This window comes from Podarcis melisellensis (assembly GCF_964234715.1).
Source record: "Podarcis melisellensis genome assembly, chromosome: 2".
NCBI classification, from domain to species: Eukaryota; Metazoa; Chordata; class Lepidosauria; order Squamata; family Lacertidae; genus Podarcis; species Podarcis melisellensis.
In genome coordinates this window covers 39,469,789-39,486,485 of record NC_138529.1, presented here as the reverse complement: position 1 = coordinate 39,486,485, position 16,697 = coordinate 39,469,789, and the positions used below count along the sequence as shown (strand labels likewise).

At 43.7% G+C, this 16,697-nt stretch overlaps 1 protein-coding gene across 10 annotated transcripts in view; it reads right to left on the bottom strand.

Moving 5' to 3' along the window:
• ARHGAP44 (Rho GTPase activating protein 44) overlaps positions 1-16,697 on the bottom strand; it is a 90,297-nt gene that overhangs the window by 17,002 nt on the left and 56,598 nt on the right. For all 10 annotated transcript variants that reach the window (XM_081895025.1, XM_081895026.1, XM_081895021.1 and 7 more), the window contains 10 exons: positions 11,185-11,302; positions 10,637-10,705; positions 10,415-10,496; positions 8,824-8,951; positions 8,498-8,609; positions 7,584-7,665; positions 5,794-5,874; positions 3,288-3,401; positions 2,198-2,289; positions 1,172-1,352 (listed from right to left, as the gene is read on the bottom strand). In XM_081895025.1, the coding sequence (XP_081751151.1) occupies positions 1,172-1,352; positions 2,198-2,289; positions 3,288-3,401; positions 5,794-5,874; positions 7,584-7,665; positions 8,498-8,609; positions 8,824-8,951; positions 10,415-10,496; positions 10,637-10,705; positions 11,185-11,302 (1,059 nt within the window). The remainder of the gene's footprint in view (positions 1-1,171; positions 1,353-2,197; positions 2,290-3,287; positions 3,402-5,793; positions 5,875-7,583; positions 7,666-8,497; positions 8,610-8,823; positions 8,952-10,414; positions 10,497-10,636; positions 10,706-11,184; positions 11,303-16,697) is intronic.

The following is a 16,697-nucleotide window of genomic DNA, read 5'->3' as shown; positions in this document are numbered from 1 at the left end:
TTCTTCTAACAATGAATGACAGCTTTTTAATTTCAAGACCTCACTAAATGAACAACCACTCTTCCCTCTCCTCCTCCAGAATGGTAAAGCTACCACCATCAGTGTTTTACAGTACACATTTAATACTATTAGCTCACACCTAGAGGATGCAGAAGATGTTAGCGAGAACCTGTAGACCCATGACCAGATGCACATAGCCTGAGCAGGACAGGCTCTAACGTATGAAAGGTGGAAAGCTTCTCCTCCCTCACTCCATTCTCACCTCTAGTCCCTGGCTACCAAGAGCTACCAAGAGCTCTTCAGGTCTACAGATGGTAGAGAATGGAGCAGCACTGTAACTACTGCATGTGCTCAGGCCAACTGAGCAGGCAGAGTGCTGCTCCCCTGTGCTAACCTTACCACAGCAAGGAACAACTGCTAAGAAATATGCATGCGAAGCTAGAGTCAACAGGACCCAATAGGCATCTCAGTAGCTCAGCATCTTTCTTCACCCATGGCTGTATTGCTCCCTCTCCTGATCTCAGCACAGATGTCTCCTTTCATGGGCAGCAGAAGCAAACGGTGCTATGGTGGTATGTTGTCAATCGTGGAAGACAAGTCTCCCCCCCCCTTTTTTTTGCTCTCCGCCAAAGTAGTTCTGGATGGCAAAAACTACAAATGTCCCAGCATGCTGATCATGTGACCTATTATTTAGGCTCTTAGAAAATGACGGCAAACACCCATCAACCAACTGATAACATGTTTTGAAACGTTCACTGCATCACTAGGAAATCTGTGTAGGACAAATTTCACTCTGGAAGTTATCAGGACCAGTTTTAGTACAGTGAGGTAGATATCTGCTTCCTATCCCGAGGAACACCTATGTTGCTTGTTGAGTCAATGCGCAGAGCCATACAGCTAGCTTGGGCCAGGCACATACCAGGTGAATAGGCAGACAGACCAGGTGCAACAGCCCTGCTTCCCTTTAAAGAGGCCACGGGCCAGGTGCCTGCAGATGGTGTGGCGTCAGGAGCGGGGTGGGATGTTAGTGGCAAGGCAGTGAAGTGTGTTTGCACGTCTAGAAAACATGGGCACTACTTCTACGGAGCAGCAGCGACTCCAGGCCAGCACAGCCCCTTCCCAGCTCCCCTCCCCTTACTCCTCCTGCAGCAAAATAAAAAGCACCCCCTACCCATCCTTCTTGTAGAACTCCAGCATCATGTTGTCTGTGGCCACGCTAAGTGGTCGCCGGGCCTGGTCAGGATGCTTGCGGTCAGCGTGGTCCATATCAGGCGATGGCATGGAATTGTAATTTGCGTTGTGGTTCACATGCACAGGGCTGCCATAGTTCCCAGTCAAGTTGAACTCAATATCTAGTTAGGAGAGAGCAAAATGGCCAAGTCGTGCTTGTGGCTCCCACTTGAAGCCAGAGGGAGGACAGAGAGAGGCTTGGCAAGGATAAGTATAAATCAAATATACACCCCCCCCCCCGAGGCAGATGTTCCTGGTCATATACACACCTTTTGGTAGTTCTGCTGCCCTCATAGGTTTTGGTGGTGGCAGCCAAGAAAAGGACAATTCTCTGTGGCAGCCCCCTAAGTTGTGGAGTTCTCTCCCCACAGAGGTGCATCTGGACCCTTCACTATACAACTTTCAGCAGATGCAGAAGATGCATCTGTTCACCTGGCCTTTTGAAACCGGAGACATGTGTTTTCAGCGCCCACCCTATTCCTGTGGCGGTAATTTGTTTGAATGGTTTTAAACTGGATTTTAAATTATTGTGACCCGACCTGACACCTGCTCATGAAAGGTGAGCAACAATAACAACAACGATGATGTACTCATCATCATGAACACTTTTAATGTGGTTGGGGAACCTAGCAGCCCCATATAGGATTTTCTAGGTAACAATTGTTCTCAATAGTACCATGCAAAGCATAAACAGGGAAACCAAGCCCATGGAAAGATACTTGTCTGGAACAGCAAATGATCAGAAGCACAGACCTTTGGTTTAGGAGGCACAGGCTGAGACCTCTAGGATCCGTAGCCAAGACTATGGAGAATGTGAGCCATCAGGGAAAGGAACAGCAGGAACCACAAATGGTGCCTACAGGAGGTGATCTATCCAAAAAGGATAAAATCTGTGGCCTGGCTGTCACCAGTTCTGCCCACTTTGCCTTAGGTCAGTTGGGCTCTAGCAAACAAAAGACAGTCCTACCTCCTGGAAAGAACCAATCTGCATGCTGGATGAGGGGCTCAATAATTGCAACAATCTGCAGGGAGACGGTCGCCATCATCTCGGTGATGTTTCTGAAACAAAAAGGTGGGAGAGAGAAATGGACAGCTAAGGAGGGCAGTAAGACAGGTCCTTCCGAAGGGCAAAACAAAATGACAACATCACAGGGTTTGAAGGGACTAGAGCTGGCATCCCCAAACTTGGCCCTCCAGCTGTTTTGGGACTACAATTCCCATCATCCCTGACCACTGGTCCCATTAGCTAGGGATGATGGGATTTGTAGTCCCAAAAACATCTGGAGGGCCGAGTTTGGGGATGCCTGGACTAGAGGATAAAGTCCAGCTCCTGGTTCTAAGGCAACATGTCTCCTGCAGATTCTTCTGTTTCCTCCCAAATCCAGTTGCAAGGGGCTGGTCTCAGGAACCTGCCAAGGTCGGTCAGCTACGAAAGGTAGGATACTGCTCTGGATACTTTACCAGACATTTTCAGAGGAATTGGGACAGATTGCTTTCTATATTCTACATTTGTTCACCGGATGCCCAATAGTGATGATTTGCATTGTGGTGATGTGTTTGTTAAACAAACTATCGGACTTGTATACATTAATGGTGGCAATGGGTGTGATCTATCCCATGCTGATGCTCAGCAACTACCCATTCTCTTCAACTGTGTTTGCGTTTCTGAAATGCAAATAATTGAAAAATACAGAGAAGAGTTCTAAGGATACATTCCTATGCACGCTGACACAGGTGTAAGCTCTACTGAACACACTGGGACATCCTTGTGAGCAAGCATGCACAGGATTGTGCTGCGAGGGTGATTCCTCCACTCAGCAATCTGCCTATCCTTTTCTCATACCTTACTGCAACTCATTTCCCACATTTTGCCCTCACTTCATCCCTGCTCTTCACCCTGAGAGAGACATCCAGATGTTGTAAATGGATCAAAACATAAAAATTGAACAAGAGGCTTGCAAAATGAAGGTAAGAAAACCCAGCCCCAGGACCGGTATGTTCTTAGTTATATTATCTAGCATTTCAGAACTGCAGTGTTCTAGATGTCAGCCGCTTACCCTTCTGTCTGAGGCCAGAGAAGATTAGGCCCCAGCACAATCGCTATGTTGCTTGGGGTCATTTTGTTTGCATCCTGGTACTCTGTTAAGTGTGCAAGGAATTTGATCAGGTACCTGCAATGGAAGGCAACAGAGTTAAAATGGAGTGGTGGGTGTACATTCAGCAGCTACTGACTGGGTCATTAGACTATTGCTAACCAACAGACATGCACTAGTGGATACTTTCCCAGGGGTTCATACGAATAAATGGGCAAGTGCCATTATTTGCATTTTACACGTACCAACCACCAGGGGGAGAAGCTCACATTGACTAGTATACATGTACTAGTATAATGTACAAATTACTGGGTATCGGGCTGGCAATGTAGGATGCCTCAAGCATCACTGTATATAAGCCAAGGAGAATGCACTGCTTGCCACAGTAGTGACCACTTTCTCTCGATGGCTTATTGGTGACTGCTATTGGTGGCTGCAGTCCTCCTCTAGCCCTTCTATGCAGGGCACATCTAACTTCCAGCAAGAAATATACTGACTTTGCCACTAAGGAATCAAGACCTCTTGGTGCCCCTCCTGTAGTCCGTAAGAGGAGAAAAATAGTATTGCAACACCGCCTGTAGATCTCTACCTCTGAATTTCAAGAGGGGCAGGGTGACTTACTGTATTTTTTGCTCTTTAAGACTCACTTTTTCCCTCCTAAAAGGTAAGGGGAAATGTGTGTGTGTCTTATGGAGCGAATGCAGGCTGCGCAGCTATTACAGAAGCCAGAACAGCAAGAGGGATTGCTGCTTTCGTTGCACAGCGATCTCTCTTGCTGTTCTGGCTTCTGAGAATCAGAATATTTTTTTTCTTGTTTTCCTCCTCCAAAAACTAGGTGCGTCTTGTGGTCTGGTGCATCTTATAGAGCTAAAAATACGGTATATTAGCCCTAGCATCAGTGTACTTGTAGGCAATACCTCGATGTGGGAGCTACCCCTGAAGTTGGCCTGGAAGCTGCAGCTGGTGGCATGACATTGGGGCAGACAACCACTATCGTATTATGCCGCAGCTGAAAAACTACTACTGGCCTTAAGTTCAAGGTGCTGATAATGGTCCCTGTACACAGGTTGGGGCCAGGAAACCTAAAAGAACTTCTCACCCTTTATATACCCAATCAATCACTTCTCTCTGCAGGAGAATGCCTCTTGCAGATACCATCTCATCCGGAGGCCTGTTCTACACAGTATAGGAATCAGGCCTTTACCATGGTGCTGCCTACCTTTTGGAAGTACATATCAGACAGACACCGTTGCTATTGTCTTTTTGGTGCCAATTTCCCCCAAGCCTTTTAAAGAGGATATTTTAAAAAATATCAAAAAAATAAAAATAAATCCTGGTCCATATCTGTATTAAATTTGAAGTTGTTTTTATAAATTAAATGGTTCCACATAAGTTTTTATTACGGATGCTTTTGTATTGTTGAATTTATTTGAGAAATGTCGTAGGAAGCAATTCCTAAATGGAAAGGAATAAATGATAAATAAAAATATTGCATGTATCTGCTCCTGTATAATCATTCTAGCAAAGCAGCATGCCAGATCTCCCTCCTGTCTCTTAGGGAGGATCCTTGTGAAACTGGTTTGGATGTTGAGGTAGGAAGCATCCCTTGCTACTTAGAAGGCAGTGAGCTGGAGGCAAAGTTTTTCTCGAGTTGCATTGCAAAGAGTCAGCAGTGCCAAGCACTCTTGTGTCTCATTGACACAACTCTGTTTAATTGCAATGCTTGTCGCAGAGAGGCCTCCTGGTGGAATTAACGTGGCAACTTTAGACACAGCAAGCTTTCAAAGCCATTACAAGCTTCCCCCTGAGGCTCCCCAACACCCAAGTACAGGGAAGACGTCTTGCTGGCAGTGGGTGAGAAGTAGCAAGTCCTTTACTGTGGTGCAGACAAGATCAAGTTTCAGGCCAGCCTGGCTCTTGAAATGAGAAGCACTGGTCTCTTTTTGCAAGGCAAGCCATGTGAGAGAAGAGGACTCCTGGCACAAAATATGTGATAGGTGCTTGGAGCAATGGTTACCCATCCACATATATTTCTCTTCTCTTGCGTGCTGGGACTGAAGCTGCATCAGAAACTTTCCAGGCCAGGAAATGCAAAATATCATCAATATTAATCAACCTACACCCCACCCACCCACCATTATTTTAAAGGTACAGTGGCACCTTGGTTCTCGAACATAAAACCAAGGCGCAGCTTCTGATTGGCTGCATGAGCTTCCTGCAGTCAAGCCGAAGCAGCGTCGGATGTTCGGCTTCCGAAAATTGTTCGCAAACTGGAAAACTTACTTCCAGGTTTGTGGCATTCGGGAGCCAAAACGTATGTGTGCCAAGGTGTTTGAGAACCAAGGTATGACTGTATAGCCTTTTGGGTGGACCTTTTGGCCATATAGCAATTGCAAATTGTAAAACTGATGTCAGCAAGAGACAGACAGTGAAGAAGTGAAGGTATATGCTTTGGCTTGCGTACACCTGCCTTAGATTGTTGTAGCTGGGCTTGGGCAACTTCTCAAGGGCATTCCACAGGGCCTGCAGCCTCTTGTCTTGGTCCTGTATGCTGTGAAGCAAGAATGAGATGACTGGGATTAATGCAGCAGTGGGACGATGGATAAACCATATGGGGATTTTATATCTCTGCACCTTCAGCCTCTCTTTCCTAAGCTTGCCTGAGCTGAGGCAGCGGCATAGAGACAAGTTGTGAACAGATGAGGCACCGAGGGAGCCGCCCCCTTGCCCTCCATTAATTTCGCACTTGAAACCTGTCACACTACAGACAGGACAGGACAGTCACTGCTGGGAAAGCTGCCAATGCGCTTCACATTTCACCTCTCTGGGAATGTGACTTCTGCTCCTTGTCATGTACTGGAAGCAACAGTTGCAGTGGGGCCTACTTGCACAATCACTTACCCTGAAGTGACAAGCCCCAGATCGCACTTCAGCATCAGATTTATGTAAATGTTTAAAGCAGACCTTTGAAAAGTGTAGCCACTTTAAATGCCTGGTAAGATCAGGGACAGTCTTGGCTCACTTTTCTTACATCAGGCGATGAGGGCTGGAATAACATCTTCATTCCCAATCTTATTAGGGAAGCTTTAGGCCAGACTATAGCTTCTCTTTCTTGCAGCAGAGAAGTCATTTCTTAGTCTCAAGAGAGGACAAGCTGAGGCAATTCATTTGAAGCAAAACCAATTAAAGAAAATAGTAATTCGTTTGAATCTGCTGGAGTAGTTGGGACACAACAACAAGCTCTTGAGAATTGGGCCCTGGATCCAAAGGAAATTAGTTAAATTTGAGTCCTGCTGAAACCCTAATTGATTGATCACATTGTGACTTAGGTGCAACTAATGTTTTCTGGTCTTGGTGTGGGAAGCAGAGGAATTCCTTGGAAAACTAAGGTGGGCAACCTTAGACATACAGCTTTGACATATGTCAGAGAATAGTCTCCTTTCTATGCATAGCAGACATCTGTTGCTTGGGACTCATTCACATTTCACCAATGAGCCCTGAATTTGAATATATATGCATATTGAACGAAGCCCTGAATGTGTGAGGGTGTGGCCCTGAAAAGTGACTAATAAATGAGAGAAACAAATAAATGATAATGACATACATGTCCATAGGCAGAGGCTCTTGGAGAAATAATTAGAATATGTTCAATTTTGGGGTGGGTGGGTGGGGATTGGAATTTCCCACAATAAATTACACCAAATGGGTTTGATCTGTCCCATGAAGTTCCTGGTTCTGCATGGCAAATATTGTGGGCTCCCAGACTTCAGAATTCCCTCCCTAGAGAAGCTAGATTGGCTCTCTCCTTGCTCTCCTTCTGCCAGCAGATGAAGACTTTTTGTTTCAACAGGCTTTTGGGAACTGACTGCTTTTAATTAAAGGGCTCGTGCCAGGCTGTTTTTATTGTAACCATTGGTAAGTTTTAAAACAGATTCTATATATGTGCATAGTTGTAATTCTATCCATGTTTGATTATACTTTAATGACTGATTTTTCTGTGTTTTGAGCAGTTCTTGTTTTTATCTCTAAGCCACCTTGAGTCCCGTCAGGGAAAAAGGTATAAACAAACAATAATTTTGAGTGAAGCTGATAAGGTACAAGTTTCAGCCTGATCATCTGCATGTTTACTTGGAAGCAATTTTCACTGAATTCAATAGGACTTATTCTGAAGGAAGCGTCCAGAATTTCAACCTTGTTTGATATTCTATTTTCATACCAGAAGGTGAAGAAGCAGGGCTCAAGCAATGGTGAACAACTCACTTTGAGGCTTGGATCCATTCTTCATAGAGTTCAAATGTCATGAGCGGTTCTGGCAATTCCCGAAGATAGGACTTCAGTGCCCCTGTGCAAGAGACATAGAAACACAGAACACGCATTACCAAAGCAGAAAGCCTCATCCTAATTTGGAGGGAATTTTTCCCCCTCATTGAACTTTCTTTGGTTTGGGGCAACAGCTGAAGGCGACAAACCAGCTCTTAACTGACTGGAGCAAAAATAATGTACTACCTAATGCTGAGATCAATATTTCCCTTTCTGGACACAAGAACTAATATAGATGACCATCTGACAACATGGTAGAGTTTCCTACCACTTGGTCATTTGTATTAAAGTAAATGTGGCAGGTTTTTTGCTACTCATCCCAACATATGATGAAGTACGGTGTGTACGTATGCTCTTAAAATAAATAGCAAGGCTAGATAAATAAATAAAATAAATAAGATGGCTAGATGACTCTCTGTATCCATATTAGTGTGAGGGGGGGTGGACTGCCTTGAGCTGTAGGAGTTTCACAACTACAGCTGTGTTTTAAAGGGGGGGAAGCAAAATTTTCTCTGCTTTTCAGATTTTATTCCAAATGCTATTTCTGTATTTGAAAAGAGTTTAAAAACTGCAGTAATTATACACCTATAGCTTTAAATATAATATAGATTTAAAAACTATTAATGTTAGTTTTGGTGTGTTTGAGGATTTGTCTGGTGTGTATATGTTTGCGTGTGACTTATTGACTCAAGTTACAATTCTGCCTTTGGTTTGATAAGGATGCTTAGTGAGTTGTGTGTATAATTGATTAATTGTCTACGTTTGCCACTGAAAGCAACCTTCTTCCATTTGTTCAAGCTAATAGTATTCACTACAACACCAGTCTGGTATGCCAAGACAAGAGCAGCTCTTACCTGCAATGGCATGTGGGTCAGCTGAGTACTCCTGAACATCCACAACACAGCAGTCAAGAGCTGCCTTAAGCTTCTTTAGTTTAGAGGCTGAAGGGGCCACCCGGAATAGGCCCTGCAAACACAAGATGTGAAATAAAAGTGTGTGTGGTTGTGGGGCGGGGGGGGGGCAGAGACGATAATGACATGTCTGTCCAGCTTGCAAATCCCAAGGAAGGTAGTGTGGGCAACACAGCATTGGGGCTAGGGATGGGAATATGGGGGGGGGGTGGTGGTGGTAAGCACTCCCAGGCCTTAGCATGAAGGGGCATCAGTTGCCCGATACAGACCTCCTCCTGCATGCCACACTCCAGGAGCATAGTGACACACGCCTCGATGGGGAAAGCAATCTCCCGGCCACTGACAGCTAGGTGCTCCTCCAGGGGCTTCCCAAAGGAGGGCTTTTCAATCCAGGCTTCTGTGGAAGGCAGTCCAAATAGGAAGCAATCACGATATACCCACAACTCACCCTCTCAGTAACATGCAGTAGCTGGACTTCTACACACCCCTGGCTTATTTGCAGAGCTGTCGCTAATGCCATGTGTCTCTGTGCACATGTCTAAAGTCATTTTCAGGCCTCATCACCTTAACAGTGCCTTAAGAGGCAACTAGGGTGCAGTGTGACGCGGGTGGTGCTGTGGGTTAAACCACAGAGCCTAGGACTTGCCGATCAGAAGGTCGGCAGTTCGAATCCCCGCGACGGGGTGAGCTCCCATTGCTCGGTCCCTGCTCCTGCCAACCTAGCAGTTCGAAAGCACATCAAAGGGCAAGTAGATAAATAGGCACCACTCCAGTAGGAAGGTAAACGGTGTTTCTGTGCGCTGCTCTGGTTCACCAGAAACGGCTTATGCTGGCCACATGACCTGGAAGCTGTACACCGGCTCCCTCGGCCAATAAAGTGAGATGAGCGCCGCAACCCCAGAGTCGGTCATGACTGGACCTAATGGTCAGGGGTCCCTTTACCTTTACCTAGGGTACAGTGTGGACTTTCAGTTAACTTCGCTACATGGGATTGTGCTCAACTCCTTCTGGCCCCTTGCCTGATTAAAGGGAGGAACCCGCAGAACCATGGGGGTACGTCAACACAGTTGAGAACCTAGACTTCCACTTTCCTCAGGGCTACTGCAATGTGGTCTACATGGGGCTGCCTTTGAAGATAGGGTGGAACCCACAGCTAGTGCAGAAGGCAGACACCAGAGCGCTGAGGGGTATATCCAGCTGGTAAAAATCTAATACTGATTCTACACAGGCTGCACTGACTGCAAAGAAGGTACTGGGCACAGTTCAAGGCTTTGATGTCTACAAAAAACCTCAGTGACTTAGGCCTTTCCTCTGCAGTCACAGCCAACCTATGGAACGTCTTCTTCCAGGAGATTTGGTCAGTTTAAAGTATTGGCTAAGGTTTCAAATATATTTTGGTATAATATCCTAGGATCTCACTGATGAAGCGTGGTTCGCAAACTGAACAAAACACACCCAGAAAAGAGCCTTAATCCGGATAACATCCTATAGCGCTAACCTTGTTGATTCCTTATAGTTTTTGTGAGCTCAAGAGCAGGCCCAAATGAGTCCTTACATTTTGATTAGAGTAAGGTGCTGGCAACAATTCTAGGAATGATATATATGGCGGTATTCTTATTTTTAGTATTCTGGCTGGCTGCAATCCACAGACCTACTTCATTTTGTGACTACTAAGCTGTCACACTGTCTCATCTACCACAAAGGCAACCGTTAGCAGGCTGGGGGCTCTGGATTGATGGGTAGAATCACCTTGACTTTTGATGCTTGGTATGGTAGTCACGTTGCCTCAGCGAGCAGCCCTGAAGTCTCTCATGTAATATGTGACAAATGGTAATGTAAGAGACACTGCATCACACTTACCCTGCTGTGCTTTGATCTGAGGCAACACATTCTGCAAAAGTGCTAATGACTTCCTGTGGTACTCTGCTTGCACTTCTATTAACTGGGAGAAAGATGAAACAAGAGGCAGCTGGTAAGAAAACTCATGCCCTGGAAAGCATTATGGTTTTCCAAAGGGAGATGGGGAAGGAGAGGTGCATGAGTGCCCCCCCCCCATGAAAAGCCAAGTTTTCTGCTACTTACAGTCTGAAAATAGTTTGCATAGTCTATCTCTTTGGCCACAAAGTTGTACATGTCAGCTGAGAGCTGATCCTGCGGGAAGTACAGAAACGACAAGAGTTACACAGATGCAAAATGGCCAAGTCAAACTCACTGCAACAGCTGTGGTGCTGCAATACGCATTTCCTTTCCAGAAATTCAGATGAAATCTAAAACCACACCTATAGTAAGAATGTTAATTGGATCACAAGTCACACATTGATCTACCTCTTGCCCAAAGTTCTATTCATCAAACTAGGGCAAATGGCTGAAAATTGTAGTTTTAAATACTCTCCTCCCCAAGCGATAGTACTTGCTACTGCACCAACAATACTAGGCTTCAATGGGCTAAGAACAGTGGCTCTGGAGCCATCTCCTGAGCCACATTCCAGATGGCACAAATGATGCTTCACCAGGAATAGAAAGACAGAGAGAGATAAAGAAAGAAATGATAGAAAGATAGATAGATAGATGATAGATAGATAGATAGATAGATGATAGATGATAGATGACAGATGATAGATGATAGATACCCTGCAAATCTCCACTCTGTTTGCTGCCTCCTCCATCTCTTCCCTGAGAGCATCCGCTTTGGCACCCGAAGGCTGCAAGTTGCTTGACAAACCTGAAGATTTGGCTGACTGCTGCCACCTGCCGGAGAAAGAAGTTAAATGACATTAGCAACAGATGAGGAGGACTCCTACTTGTAGGTGGGGCAGAACTTTTAGCAAGGGCAGTCACCAGTACAAGAGCCTGAAGGCACACTATCAGCTTGAAGGCACACAACCTTTCAATCCCGCCCTTTCCTCAGGTTGTCTTTAGACTCTCCCTCAATCACCATTTGTAAATTCATATATATCCACTAAACAATTGCTTCTCTTATCAGAAGAAGCAACAATAACAAACCCTTGGAAAGAATGGAAAATCAAATTAATGAAACAAAAAACTTTTGAGTCGGCTAATAAATGTGGAAAACTGCTAGCTTGGCAGTTGAAGAGGAGACAAAAGTTAAACACAGTGACAAACTTAGAGATTGAAGGAAGATGTATCCAGAACCCCGGAGAGATTAGAAAGTGTTTCCAGAGATATTTCAAAAAATTATACACTCAAGGGCCACAAGATGAAGCAGCGATTAAACAATTTCTAAAGACAAATGGACTGGCAAAGTTGTCAGAAGAAAATAGATCAATTCTGAATGGCAAAATAACACGACAAGAGATTGAGCAGGCCATCCAAAATATGAAACAGGGCAAATCACCAGGACCAGATGGGCTGACCTCCAAGTACTATAAGACATTGAAAGACTATTTGATACAACCACTGATGGAGGTCAGCAATGAAATTTTAGAAGGGAAGAAGGCGCCAGAATCGTGGAAAGAAGCTTTCATCACATTGATACCAAAATCGGAAACTGAAAAGACACAGCTTAAGAACTACCGTCCCATCTCCCTTTTAAATGTGGATTACAAAATATTCGCAGACGTTTTGGCAAGTAGATTCAAGAGGGTTTTAAACAAAGTAATCCATAAAGACCAGGCAGGCTTTCTCCCAGGTAGACATATGTCTGCCAATACAAGGAACATTATAGATATATTGGAGCTTTTACAAACAGACATAAATACTAAAGCTGTTTTAATTTTTATAGATGCGGAGAAGGCCTTTGATAACATATCCTGGAAGTTTATGAAAGGGAATCTAAAAGAAATGGGAGTGGGCCGGGGGTTTGAGAATGGGATTGATGCAATATATTCAGAACAAAAGGCTAAACTGATAGTTAACAATGTGGTTACAGAAGAGTTTAAAATTGAAAAAGGAACACGACAAGGCTGTCCGATTTCCCCGTTACTATTTATCTCGGTCCTGGAGGTGCTCTTGAACACGATTAGAGGGGACAGGTTGGTGGAAGGGATACAGGTCGGAGCGAAACAATACAAACTTAAAGCGTTTGCAGATGACTTAGTTTTGACATTACAGGAGCCAGAATCTAGTACGAAAAGAGTACTACAACTAATCCAGGATTTTGGTCGGGTGGCGGGATTTAAACTAAATAAGCAAAAAACCAAGGTGTTGGGAAAAAACTTGACAGATATTGAGTCGGAACGGTTTCAGAGAGAGACAGAGTTAACTGTGGTTAAGAAAGTTAAATACCTAGGGGTAAACATAACAGCAAAGAATTTGAGTCTGTTTAAAGATAATTATGAAAAATGTTGGTCTGAAATTAAGAGAGACTTGGATAGCTGGTCAAAATTGAAACTTTCATTGTTAGGTCGAATAGCTGCTATTAAGATGAATGTATTGCCAAAAATGTTATTTTTGTTTCAGACATTGCAGATTGTAGATAAAACGGAGTGCTTCCGGAAGTGGCAGAAAGATATCTCCAAATTTGTCTGGCAGGGCAAAAAGCCCAGAATTAAGTTTAAGATATTAACGGACGCAAAAGAAAGAGGGGGCTTTGCCCTGCCAGACTTAAAGTTGTACTATGAAGCCGCAGCTTTCTGCTGGCTAAAAGACTGGCTACTTCTGGAGGACACGGATGTGCTGGATTTGGAAGGTTTTAACAATGCATTTGGATGGCATGCATATTTATGGTATGACAAGGTTAAGATCAACAAGGTCTTTAAGAACCATATTGTCAGAAAAGCAATATTTAATGTCTGGACAAGATACAAAGACTTATTAGAAAACAAAACACCGAGGTGGCTGTCACCTTTGGAGGCCAAGGCCCGAAAAAGACCCAATATGGAGGCCAATTGGCCAAAATATTGGGAAATACTAGAAAGGGATGGAGACAATTGGAAACTGCAGAGTTTAGAGAAAATGAAAGATAAAGTGCGAGACTGGTTACACTATGCTCAGATTAAGGAAGTGTTTAAGATTGATAAAAAGTTAGGATTCCAGGTGGAGAAATCGAAACTGGAGACAGAACTGCTAGAACCTAAGACCAAGGTACTTTCAAAAATGTATAACTTGCTGCTGAAATGGAACACACAAGACGAATTGGTTAAATCGGCTATGATAAAGTGGGCCCAGGATATTGGGCACAACATTATGTTTGAGGACTGGGAAAGGTTATGGACTATCGGGCTGAACTTCACAGCATGTAATGCTCTGAAGGAAAATGTAATGAAAATGATATATAGATGGTACATGACCCCAGTGAAATTGGCTAAAATATACCATTCGTCTGATAACAAATGTTGGAAATGTAAGGAAAATGAAGGAACATTCTTTCACCTCTGGTGGACCTGCCCTAAAGTGAAGGCCTTTTGGGAAATGATATATAATGAGTTAAAAAAGGTATTTAAGTATACCTTCACCAAGAAACCAGAGGCCTTCCTTCTGGGCATGGTCGGCCAGAACGTGTTAAAGAAGGATAGAACATTTTTTATGTACGCTACAACGGCGGCAAGGATACTTATTGCTAAGAGCTGGAAAACCCAAGATCTACCAACACTGGAAGAATGGCAGATGCAGCTGATGGACTATATGCAACTGGCTGAGATGACTGGCAGAATCCGCGACCTGGGAGAGGAGAGGGTTGAAGAAGACTGGAAGAAATTTAAGATTTATTTACAAAAGTACTGTAATTTGGTTGAATCCTAACAAGGAAGCCAGAGCAGAAATAACTGTCTACCATTAAATTATAATTTTTTATTTGAGTTTAACCTAAATATTGCACTTAAGAGTATAAACAAGATGATAATTTGCTTGGAAAATTCGTTTTTAATGATGAGAGTGGAAGCGGGAGACGTGAGGGAGTCCGCAATAGAATGAAAAGATGTTATGAAACCTATTTTGTTTGTTAAATATGTATCTGTAAAAAATCTTAATAAAAATTTTTATAAAAAAAAAAAAAAGGAAAGAATGACCTGGGAAACTCCAAAATGCAAGCAGTACTCAAGGGATGCAATAATCTAAGGAGTAATTTGCCTTTAAGATGGAAACCTCCTAAACCCAATGAACACCATGAGGGAGCCTAAAAATCTGCTACTTGCATCCTTATCTTTACTGCCTGTGATGGAACTTAATAGGATACTGCTTTGTTGAAGAAGATAACATTTTAAAAAGCATGCAGTAAAGTCCTGTGCTGAGGAGAGACAGAGATGTTCCACTGATTGACCTCACTGGCCAGCTCAGAATGGAGCTGCCTCTGTCAGACTAAGCCTGCCTCTGATCTGAGGATGCCGGTTTATGACAGCTGCCTAGTGGGCCATTCCTACAGCAATGAAGCCACTGGAGCGGTTCCAACTCCCCACTTTCTTCTAACCAAAATGTTACGTCCCAAGCTGTCTTATTCTCTAAATCACAGCCTGCCTAAATAAGAGGGGGGTTTTTTGTTTTTGTTTTTAAAAGCAGGTGTTAAAAACAGTACAATAAAAGTGCCTGCCCAAGATTTAGAAGTTATCCTCTCACGTTACCCTGACAGCTCAGGCAAAGCTGGTCCCCTGAAGCAACTTCCGTGCTACAAGAACTGGGCCTAAATAATTGTGCAGCTATTTCAATCCGTTCTAATTCTAATTATATATAATATACATAATTAAATTTTCTGTTTTTCAATTTAAAGTACTCATTTTTACATCCTTAAGATGTCAATGACTTCCGTTCTCCTCTTTCCACGGTTCATTTTGCATATCACAAATCCCCGCATATTTTACAAAAAACTATACCATTCAGTATTCCATTATTACATCCATCAAAACTTATTCACACTGTTGAATTTATCTTAATGCTGCCAGCATTTTTAGCTGTACAGTTATTTCCCATATATTCAATAAACGTTTTCCAATCTTCTCTAAACGCATGTTCTTCTTGTTCTCCTGCAAGCTGCAAACATTCGGTCAACTTAAGTTGCCATTCTTCTCTGTTTGGGACCTCGCTTGTTTTCCATTTTTGTGTTAACAAAACATGGGCCGCAGTAGTGGCATACATAAATAACCCTTTTTGACACCAGGTGTGCAGCTATTTCTAAACATAGATTTGGCCTGATGAAAAACTTAGGGCCCATCCTTGAAAGCCATGAATGAACATAAGTAGAGCCTGCTAGATCAGGCCACGGGCCCGTCTAGTTCTGCATCATGTTCTCACAGTTGCTGTGGGAAACCAGCAAACAGAGCATGAGCACAAGAACGTTCTCCCCTCTTGCGGTTTCCAGAAACACTGCTACCTCCAACTGTGGCAGAAGAACGCAGCCATCATGGCTGGTAGCCATCAGTAGGTTTCCCAGGTGAACTGGCAGACATCCCAAAATCCATGACATGGACGAGCAGCCTGTATTCAGCAGCAGCACATTCTGTCTCATGTAGGATTAAGACAGATATATGTGGCCAGCAGTGGGAAGATGTCCTCCACTTGAGATCAGGGAGGATTTTTTTTTAATCCTCAGTTAACTCAATACTTCTAGTCAGAGTAACCAGCTGTTTATAACCAGTTTCAAATAAGAAGATTATTCCCAAAGATCAGCAAACCTAATTTGAAGGGAAAACAGAAGTGCCTTCTGGCTCCTCTCAAATCATTCCCCCTCCCACCTTTGAGGGCCAGGCGCTGTCAGTTCTTGCGGTGCTTAAATGCTGACACAGACGTTATGTGTTTAAGGGTGGACCACATCCATAATCTTAGTGGAATTAAAGTGAAAGGGTGAGTGCCATCCATATCAGGCTCTCCCAACTTTGGGAGAACACAAATCTCTCAGAAGCCATTCATCTTTATATCCAATGCATTTTCCTTTATGGCACAGAGAAAATAGTCACCTGTCACTATGGAACCTAGAACACCGCCTCTCCCTCCCTCTGACTTTCACATGTGTAAATTCATCCCTTCTAATCTTGTTCCCTTTTGCTGCAGCACCCAAGAGGCTTCATTCCATGATCACACTATGACATTGGACCAGCTGAAAGTTCTTTTGCTGACTGCAGCAGCATCACACTATCTCGTGGGCAAAAGGCAGTTCAGGGTGCTCCCCTGGTTTCCTGCCGATTTGTCTGAGAAGACCAAGAATCTTGTTGTATCTTAAAGTTGAGCTTATTTACTGAAACATGAGCTTCTCCTT